The 10,293-nt window shown below is 49.3% G+C and overlaps 1 protein-coding gene across 1 annotated transcript in view; it reads left to right on the forward strand.

Moving 5' to 3' along the window:
• The window catches only part of LOC104407113 (alpha-2-macroglobulin-like), a gene marked incomplete at its 3' end in the record, with an annotated part of 26,182 nt that extends 15,930 nt beyond the window's left edge, over nt 1-10,252 (forward strand). Inside the window, exons 17-32 of the mRNA XM_010016300.1 lie at nt 221-362; nt 1,368-1,476; nt 1,793-2,021; nt 2,252-2,378; nt 3,040-3,161; nt 4,452-4,503; nt 5,004-5,087; nt 5,479-5,655; nt 6,140-6,224; nt 7,100-7,256; nt 7,591-7,665; nt 7,949-8,114; nt 8,474-8,697; nt 9,249-9,467; nt 9,742-9,869; nt 10,162-10,252. Coding sequence (XP_010014602.1) covers nt 221-362; nt 1,368-1,476; nt 1,793-2,021; nt 2,252-2,378; nt 3,040-3,161; nt 4,452-4,503; nt 5,004-5,087; nt 5,479-5,655; nt 6,140-6,224; nt 7,100-7,256; nt 7,591-7,665; nt 7,949-8,114; nt 8,474-8,697; nt 9,249-9,467; nt 9,742-9,869; nt 10,162-10,252 — 2,187 coding nt within the window. The remainder of the gene's footprint in view (nt 1-220; nt 363-1,367; nt 1,477-1,792; nt 2,022-2,251; nt 2,379-3,039; nt 3,162-4,451; nt 4,504-5,003; nt 5,088-5,478; nt 5,656-6,139; nt 6,225-7,099; nt 7,257-7,590; nt 7,666-7,948; nt 8,115-8,473; nt 8,698-9,248; nt 9,468-9,741; nt 9,870-10,161) is intronic.
• Nucleotides 10,253-10,293: the final 41 nt, after the last annotated feature.

Below are 10,293 nucleotides of genomic sequence, written 5' to 3' on the forward strand. Positions count from 1 at the left end.
TGACCTCTAGGATGGAACTGGACTAGAATCAGTGCCTTTAGAAACAGAAAGGATATATCCTTTGGTCTCTCTGAGCCACCCAGGCACCCATGTCAAGGTGCAATCCACGGGCAGTAACAGCTTCCTCTTTTGAGGCAGTAAAATGCCAGTGACAGGTCTGCTGTATAGACCTAAACAGGAATCTGTAACAAAAAAAACATGTTGGGTTTCTCTCCTATAGGGAATGGGTTTAAAAGTTTTCACAAATACCAGGGTGAGAAAACCTTGGTATTGCAGCACTGAGAGCTACGTGCCTGCAGGAGTCGGCTTTGGTGCACCTTCAGTCATGCCTGGAGTACCTATGCATGCAATGAGGATAAGCGGTAAAGGAACTGGGTTTTGTTATCACCCCTACATTGAATAAGATCCTATCTGTATTTTGGGATTAATCCTGAAACAAGAGCTGGGCTTATGAACTGAATCCTTGGAAGTAGTACTGGATTTCAGCTTCCACATGAGTGTGGGGCTTACCTATTTTGCTGGGTTGTGAAGGTTTACAGACAAACTTTGATAACTCCACATTTGAATTCAGAAGAACCAGGTAGCTTTCAAAGACTGGCAGAGCAGAAGTTGTTTGTTTGGGTTTTTTTACCAAATTTCATCCCAAATTTAGAATATTTTATTGGGAATAATTTTTTCCATGTGAAATTTTTATTTTAGTCAAAAAGTCTATTTTTACCCCTCTCAGATTCCAGCTGAATGTTTTTAGTTTGAGCATCTTCAGCCTAGTTCTTGAGTAGGCCATAGATTTGGCAGAGAGGTGGTTTTCTGAGTCACAGTGATCCTACAAAAAGCACTGCACCAAAGGGGTGTTCCATTGCTAGCTGACCTGATAGGATGTCACTTTAAGATGGTAACTGCAAAGGAAAAGGCTGCTGGCACAGAGGGTCGTAGAATCATAGAATCATGGAATGGTTTGGGTTGGAAAGGACCTTAAGATCATCTAGTTCCAACCCCCTGCCATGGGCAGGGACACCTCACACTAAACCATGTCACCCAAGGCTCTGTCCAACCTGGCCTTGAATAGCTCTTTGCTCTGACATCCTTATTTTAACCTAATGAATTGCTGCTCCTCAAATTTTGAGGTTCACTGGAGACCATCAGGAAATAATGGAAAGCTAGCTTCTCCTGCTAATAAGCCCTGATCCTGAAACTTCACTGCTGTCTGTACCGGTGCTCACTACAGCCACAGCAAACATCTGCTGCCAGCACAGCTCCTAATTGCCACACAGATTGCGACCTTCTCAGACCAAAGCATGATGATAATGTAGATCTTCCTCGTTTGGAATTATCAGTAGTTGATTTCTTTTCTATCTTACTAGATTCAGGTCCTCTGGCAGGTAGGCTTTATCCCACATCAAGCACTCCTGAATTGCTGACGGAGACAGTCCGAAAGTATTTCCCAGAAACTTGGATTTGGAGTTTAGTACCAATAAGGTGAGCACCTTGGGTTAGTTCCTTTTTAATAAAACTGGATTTTTTAAGGTGAAAACATGAATTCCCACGTTTGCCATGCCTTTTCAATCCCAAAAAGTCCTTCCGTGTTTGCAGACACCACTTGGAAATCCTCTGAGATGGAGTTACCTTCAACCATGATTAGTTTTGTCCAAGGAGTAGTCGTGGGTCTGGAAGAAGATGGGGTGGCCCAAACATTCACACAGGCAGTACTGTTCAGTAGGCGAAAAGGGGTACAGATAGTCACCAAAATGCCATAAAAATAATCCCTTTTTCCTTGCTGCCTGTCCCTCACCAGCTCTGAGGGAAGCGCTGGTCTAGATGTGACCATCCCTGACACCATCACCGAGTGGAAAGCCAACGCGTTCTGCACTTCAGCAGACACGGGCTTTGGCCTGTCCCCGACAGTGACCTTCAGAGCCTTCCAGCCCTTCTTTGTAGAGCTCACCATGCCCTACTCTGTGGTGCGTGGCGAGTCCTTCACGCTGAAAGCCACCGTTTTCAACTACTTGACCACCTGCATCAGGGTAAGGAAGGTTTAAATCCTCTGTACTTGTGTACCTTCTTGTACACCTCTTATCTCTGAATAGCCCTAGACTCCTAAAATTCTTACGTTATTTTTCCTATATACTCCAAACGCAGAACCCAAAACTCCAGCTCCTTGCTGCTTTGCTACTGCAGAAATAGCTATTGCTATGGCTTCCTAGCTCCCTGTCTCCCATGATCACCCTCCCCTGATTGTGTCTCTCTCTGGCAGGTCAGTGTGACTCTGGCTCAGTCTGCTCATTTCCTGGCTACTCTGGTGGAAAAGGAGGAAGAATCTTATTGTCTCTGTGAGAATGGGAGGAAAACCGTGGCTTGGCTGGTGACTCCCACATCTCTAGGTAAAGGTCTCAGCGTGCTGAAAACTGCAGGAAGGGTTTCCCTGTGCTGCTCTCCCCATTCAGCATCAGGTGTAAGAGCAACATAGTTCCCTGGGAAGCACTGCAGTGGAGTCTCTGTCTCATCTGGTGTAATTTGGGAGGCAAAGGCTATCGGACTCTTAGTGTCCAAGGCTGTGTCTGACACTGCATTCAGTACAATCAAGCCTTACAGCCCTTGCAGGCCATTTTTGGAGGCCAGAAACATTGCTGGCCAGCAGGGGTGCTCTGTCAGCTCCATTTCTCCCAGAGATTGGATGATTCCCCATGGGATCTTCATACTTTGTTTTCACTATTGTTGTTACATCCTGTGGGAGCAGCTGTGGTGTGCATGTGGGGTAGCTATATGCTGAACAGCTTTGGGGCTGGTGAGTCCCACCGTTGTGGTGTACTAGGTTCTGGAAAAGAGTCACCAAAATAGAGTCACCTTTCAATGGCAATGCAGCTCATGTGCTCCAGGATGGCTTCTGATATAGATAGCTATGTTCTCAGAGGGAAGAACCAGAGCCCAGGTATGACAGAAAATCCCCATCAGTGAGCCTGCAAGTGGAATCTCTGGGAAGAGGCAGTGACTCCTATTGCCTGGCACTGCCCAGCAGGGCTGGCTAACCCCTGTTTCCTCCAGGGCAGGTGGAGTTCTCGGTGAGCACTGAGGCCCTGCAGAACAAGCAGCCCTGTGGGAACGCCATCGTGGAGACTCCTGAGAAAGGGAGGAAGGACACGGTCATCAGACAGCTGCTGGTGGAGGTATGTGGGCTATGGGAAGGGAGGACTGAGTTTTCCCATAGGCTGTAGGATATGTTGTGGTGCAGTTGGACAGGATGCTAGATAATCTCATCTAGGCTCCCTTTCCCATGAAAGGTTGGACCAGATGATCATTCAAGGTCCCGTCTAACATAGGCTGGTCTATGATTCTATGATTCTATGCAATATGATGCATCATCTTTATACTTTGGCAGGGCTGCATAAAAGCTGCAGCTCAATAATGCTGTGCAATGTGTCTCATAGTACTCTAAACTTTCCCTCTTCCCTGTTGTAGCAGGACTACAATTCATCCTTCCCTACCTGCTGCCTACTCGTTTCAGTACACCCTTTTTACAGCCTCTCTCCTCCTTTTGAGACACCCCCAATTGGTTTGCCAGTCAGCACATGCTGCCTCTCTGAGACTGGAGTGGCCAAGAAAACTGCCTGTTAAGCAGTGTGTTACATATTTCTGGCTTGAAACCATAGTCTGTCACCAGGGTGAAGGTGGGGGATTCACAAGCAGCTATAGGGATTCAATGCCTTTAGAGAAGTCCTCTCAGAACTCCAGATATTATAAAAGTCCCTGAAAATGTGTTAAAATTTTACTACTTCTCTATTTCCTGTGGCAAGAAGAGCCGCTGATGCCATGTGGTACAGAAGGAACTATTGTGTGGCAGTACTGCATGTAGGAAAATGCTAATTTATTATACTGGGTGTGTTCATCTGGCAGGTAGAGTCTACGTTCTTAGCTTTTCTCTGTATCATAAAACTCCCTAACGTTTGCATACCATGTGGTATGGTATCAGTATATTTGTCACCAGATATTATCATCTTCCCTTTCTACTATTAACTGACACATTTATTTTTCCCGAAGCATCTGCAGCATTATGATAAATAGCACTGCAGACATCTCTTCAGGACAGCCCCTCTAGAGCTACTGCGTGCTTTTGCTAACAACAGCACTTGCTGTAATGCTGCAGTCCTTTTGTTACAAGGATGCTAAGTGTCTTTCACTGTGTACAATAGTTGCAGGTCACCAATGTGATAGTCCTGCAGTGTTCTTCTCCCCTTTTCCTGTCCTTACGCCATGTGTAACAGCAGGCTATTAGGATCATATTTCTTTTACTTGCTTAAATTATTATTTCAGAGCTCTGTATTTCAGAGAGTGTTTGTGACTGCCCCTCCTTCGTTCACTCACTTTTCACATATCCCCTTGTCCTTGTTAAGGATTTCTCTGTTTGTCTGTATTTCCTGTCTCAGTAATTTCTCTTATTTTCCTTCATCCCACTCAAGCCTGAAGGAGTTGAGAAGGAAATGGCCCATAACTCTGTGCTCTGTGTAAAAGGTAAAGCCCACTCTCCCCACCCTCTCCACTTGTTCCTGTGTGGTTTGATGGGTGGGGTGTGCCTGGAGGAGGAAGATAGTGCTGCCTCTACCGTATTCCAGATAGGCTGATATTTTTAGGCAATCAAAACATGCGCCATCAGTTGGGAGCCTGTGAAATAAGACAGAAGAAAGCCTTAGCGAATGGTCCATGCTGCCTAAGAATCAGGGGATGAGCTAGGACAGGTTTAGCACAACTGCATCCCTGTTGCTTTATATGCTGACACTGGATTGCAAGTGCCGTTTCCTATTTTCTAGAACAGACAAAAGCTGTGGAGACAAAATCTGCAGTGCCTAACAATGGCTGGGGGTGATTTGTTACAGAGATTGCCTTAGAGCCAGGGAAAAATGAAGTGACTGAAGTCAAGAACACTTCTAACAGGAAGTGTTCTTGTTTCACTGGGGCTCCCTTCTATTTCTTGGGACTGCACTGAAGCTATTTGGGTCTTGTTTCTCTCTCAGGAGTGCCTGTGAAAGAGAATTTTTTCCTTTTGCTGCCCTCAAATGTGGTACAAGATTCAGGCAGAGCATATTTCTCAGTGCTGGGTGAGTGATCAGGCTGGCAGAAGAGCCACATGGTGTTCCTGCCCTTCTGTTTCGGCCTCCTACCTCACTGCTTTTACTCCTGCTCTCCAGCACACCTCACTCCTGTCTTTCATCCCTTCTGTCTTTAGCACATTCACTTCCAACTGTGCTCTTCCTTTCCCCTTTCTGCATGTCCTTTTATTCAGGGTTCTCTGCCAGTGCCCTAACTTTTCTCTCATTTTCCTCTTACCTTTTTCTCTGCTGTTCTGCGTTTTCTTCCACCATCTTTATCAATCCAGATTTCTTTCATTCTTCTCTGAATCTCCTGCTTCTCTTGTTCCATAGCTCCCTCTGATTATGATTGCCAGCCCTGAGTATTGTCAATATCCCTCTGGAATCTCCTGCTCCCCAGGTGACATCATGGGCACTGCCATGCAGAACCTCCACCAGCTCCTCCAGATGCCGTTTGGCTGTGGGGAACAGAACATGGTCCTGTTTGCACCCAACATCTATGTGCTGGACTATCTGAACAAGACAGGGCAGCTGAGTGAGGAGGTCAAATCCAAGGCCATCGGATACCTAGTGAGTGGTAAGCACACACAGTGTATTTTATTTCTGCTTTGGCTTTTTTCCAGATCCTGCCTGGGGTGGTTCTGTCAAATGTTGGCCTGATGTGGAAAGAAAGCTTCTTTCATACACAGATGCTCTTTGCTGTATACCTGAGAAGGCCCTCTGCTACCTTTTCCTTTATCATTTTCTTTTGCTTAAGCATCAGGATACCTGGTCACTGCACACACTTTGCTCTGCTCCCTAATTGGGGTGCAGTGCAGTGCAGAGTTGTTGGGTGAGCTCCTACAGTGACTGGTCAGGTGTTACTCACATGTCCTGCCTTCCTTCTGAAGTACAAGATGTGTATGGAGATGGGGATGTACCAGTACTCCTTACTGACTAGCGCAGGACTGACCTATGCTAGCCTATCCTCTCTGCCTTTGCTGAGAGACCTGTTTTTCTGTTTTCCCATTCTTCAGCAGACTTCCTCTGGCATCTGAATCTTGCTTTACTCACCATTGCAGGTTACCAGAGGCAGCTGAACTACAAGCACCCAGATGGCTCTTACAGTACCTTTGGACCACGTTATGGCCAACCAGGGAACACCTGGTGAGATTTCAGTGTTGCCTATGCCTTCCCTATATGCTTCTCTTTCTCACCTATAAATTTATAACAAATGTTGCATGACAGTAGATTGGAAATGCTGTTGTAGACCAGCAGAGGTTCCAGATCTGGCGTGGTCCTGGTGCTGCCTCCTACTTGATGAAATAGGCTGCATCATCCAGTTATGTATCTAAAGCACATCCTCCCACCAGCAGCTCTGAGGACTGTGACAGACAAGAAGGGAAATGGAGATAAACTGGGGAGGAAGGGAGCAGGGATTTCACATCCCGACTGAGGAAGGCTGAAGAGTTGCAGTGGCAGCTCTTCTAGACTAGCATCTGCTGAGAAGGCTGCTGGGAAAGGTGTTTCCATATAAGTGAAAAAGATGATAAGTGAAGAGCAGTGCTGTATTTTTTTCAAGAGCTTTTGTGTTACTAAGCAAAGACAGCCTGGAGAAGCATGTGTGTTGCCAGTGTGACTTACTGCAAAGTTTTGAGTTACTCCAGCATATCATTTGGGTAAGGGTAAGAGTGAAAGATTCCATCACCTCTGGTTTGCTTTTCCAAAGAGATTTTCATTTAGATACAAATCAACGACCACTGTCCTTCAGCACAAAGGGATCACAAGGCTTTATGAGATGAGAGCGAAAAGAAATCAATTTTTGGGGGGCATTGGGAAATTTTTTTCCAACAGTGGGAGGGGTTTTTTCTGACAGATTTTTTTAGAGGTGAAGATATAATATACATGTTGCCTGACTAACTGGCACAGATTTCCACAGGCATTCTTCCTTTCTCCAGACAGATGTTGTGCATGTAGGACCTGTCACCTGAGATGCACAACAGGCCTGCTCAGGCCCTTTCACTGCTCTTTCTCCCTTTCAGGCTCACAGCCTTTGTCCTCAAGTCCTTTGCCCAGGCCCGGCCTCATATCTTCATAGATGAGAAGCACATCCAGGACGCTTTGGTCTGGCTGTCATACAAACAGAAGGAGAACGGCTGTTTCCGCAGTTCTGGCACACTCCTGAACAATGCTATGAAGGTAACATGTCTGCCTGGTTGGGGTTTTTTATGAGGCTGGAACTTGACCAAAAGTCAGATGGGTCCAGTTGAGCTACTTGAAAATACAGGCAGATGGGAAATTCCCATGTCAATGGCAAGTACTGGGAGGCAAGAGGCCATTCTGTATGATTGCCACAACAGAAGGAAAATGAAGGCTAATCTGCACTTTTAAAGTGGTATGGATACCTTCACACTGGCTGCAATGGGGAGGAGGCAAGCTAAGGGTCTCAAATGCAGAATAAAGTGGAGTGGGACAAAAGACAGAGGATGAAAGGCTAGGTGGGATCAGCTTTTAACTCTGTGTTTCTCTGCAGGGTGGAGTGGACAATGAGGTCTCGCTGACGGCCTACATCACTATTGCATTGCTGGAGATTCCTCTGCCTGTAACTGTACGTGACTGCACCCTGATTTGCCCCGGAGTTTGCTCCAGATTGGAAAAAGGCCTTAGTTATTGACCTCTGTGATATAAGAATTATACACTGTCAATTTGGGCATTTCTGAAATGCCCATATTCATGTTTCTAGACAAGAATACTTGTTTTTAGACAAACCGTACTTGTTTCTAGACCTCATTCTGATAGTCCCCTCCTCGAAGTTCAGTGGAATGGGGCTGTTAGTAAGGCAAAACCCGCATTTGTCCCAAGCCACCTAATCACTGCTTATCTCTCCCCAGCACTCCGTGGTACGTAATGCCCTGTTCTGCCTGGAAATGGCAGCAGCTGAGAGAGAAAACCACGTGTACACCAAGGCACTGATGGCATATGCCTTCGCCCTCGCAGGGAAGGAGGAGAAGAGGAAGGCATTGCTCGCCTCACTTGAAAAGGAAGCTGTGAAAAAGGGTGAGTGCTCCTGGTGGGAAATCTCTGTCACTGGCATTGCCTCATCCTGTGAAGTGTCTGCAAGTGCCTGTCAAGGCCTGGTCACGTTCCTTGGGCTGTTCTGCCTCACAGAGCTTGTCACTGCCTAACCCCGGCTTCTCCACTTCAGAAAGGGAAGAAGTGTCATCCTTCTTAGGTGCCTGGTTCCTGCAGGTGCCCAAGTCTGTGTGAATTTCACACGTCCACTTCATCCTACGTGGCAGATGCATCCTGGAGGCTCTGTCCTCCCAGCTGGGCTGGCGGCAGGTCAACAACTCCCTTGCGATAACTGCTAATGGTCGCTTGTTGTCTTGTCTCCATGCTCCCTGCCTCCTGCGAAGATGGGTCTGTTCACTGGCAGCGCCCTGGGAAGGAGCCGGACGTTGCTGCCCCACACTCCCGTTCCCGGGCTCCCTCTGCTGAGGTGGAGATGACGTCCTACGTGCTCCTCGCTCACCTCACCGCGCAGCCGGCACCTTCCCAGCAGGAGCTGTCGTTCGCAGCTCTCATTGCCAAGTGGGTCAGCGCTCAGCAGAACCCCAGCGGGGGCTTCTCCTCCACCCAGGTGAGCTGCTTCCCTCCTGCCACCTCACACCTCCGTGTCAGAAGGGGGGAAGCGCCCGAGACGCGGGGGGCAGAACGTTGAGGTTTGCCGGGGCGGGCAGGGGTGGCAGCCCTGCAGTGTCTCCCTGCAGTGTCTGTCGTGGTTGCCAGGAGGCCAGGAGCAGGTAGTGCCTCTGGGAATGCCTTGGTTAATGACCTGCTTTTCTTGACACGTTGGGGCAGAGCGGTAGGGACACAAGGGACGTGTGTCTGTCCCGCTGGAGAGGGCTCCCACTGCAATTGGTACGTGCACGTGAAGTTGCTGCTTGTCCCTGTGGTGAGCAAGTGAAGGCTCTGCAGAGCTCTGTGCCAGGCTGCTCAGGGAATGTGCAACTGCTGCGCAGAGGGCACGGAGAGAGAACAGGAACTTCTCCCTCTGTCTTTTCCGCTGAAACCGGGGGGAAGTGAAGAATGGAGGGAGGGTGCCCCCAGCAGCAAAGGGCAGGCTGGGGGAGGACAGGCTGTGGGAAGGCCAGCGGCATCCCCCCGGGTGCTGGGACCCATCTCTTTCAGGACACGGTGGTGGCCCTCCAAGCCTTGTCCCTGTACGGAGCCGTCACCTACGCCAAGAGCGGAGCAGCTTCCAAAGTGACCCTGCGGTCTGGAGGGGACTTCCAGCAAGACTTCCAGGTGGATCCCCACAACCGGCTGCTGCTGCAGCGCGTGCCCCTGCCCCGGGTGCCTGGGGAGTACAGCACAGAGGTGTCTGGCGAAGGATGCGTCTACCTGCAGGTGAGGGTGATGGGAGCCTCTGGCACCCTGCGAGGGCAGCCCCTGGCCAGGCAGGAGCCAGGCACGGGGAGAAGGGACAGGGGGAGAGGAGAAACGGGAGGGAAGGCTCTGGGAGAGGCAAGAGAAGAGGAGAGGTACGTGGAGGAGGAAGGGAAGGAGGGAAGGGTCCGCAGTGAGAATGGGAGAAGCGGGGAGGCTGGATGGGGAGAGGACGGTCTCTCTCACGTGGGGAGCACGCACACGTGCTCACACAGAGCTGTCGGCTCTCCCCTAGACAAGCCTGAGGTACAACGTGCAGCCCGTGCAGGAGGATGCGCCCTTCATGCTCCATGTGTACACAGTCCCCGAGACATGCGCCGGCTCCAGGGCTCACAAAGTCTTTGACATAGGCATAAATGTCAGGTGAGTCTGAGCCTTTTTGGGTCTGAGCCTTCCTGAGAGGCCGTGGGAGCTGGAGGTCTGGTGGGTTGGGCTGGAAGTCCTGGAGGGGCAGGGCATTTCCGGGAAGCGGGGTGGGAAGCAGCTGCGCTGGGATGAGCTCCAGCTGGGCCCAGGGCTTGGAGAGCCTGGCATAGCTGGAGAAGTAGGTGCTGGATTGCCGGGACGTGGTGGGGTGCCAGGTGCTACGGAAGAGGTGGAAGTGCCTCCGGCTTTGACTTGAGGTGCTCTGTACGTTTGCTACTTGCTTCCTTAGTTACACTGGGGAGCGCAATGGCTCCAACATGGTGATCGTGGATGTGAAGATGCTGTCGGGATTCATCCCCGTGAAGTCCTCTGTGAGGAAGGTAGGAGCCTGCTTGTCAAACAAGCAACATCCCCCTTCTTA

Source organism: Nestor notabilis, unplaced genomic scaffold (genome assembly GCF_000696875.1).
Source record: "Nestor notabilis isolate BGI_N333 unplaced genomic scaffold, ASM69687v1 scaffold5656, whole genome shotgun sequence".
In the NCBI taxonomy this organism is placed as follows: Eukaryota; Metazoa; Chordata; class Aves; order Psittaciformes; family Psittacidae; genus Nestor; species Nestor notabilis.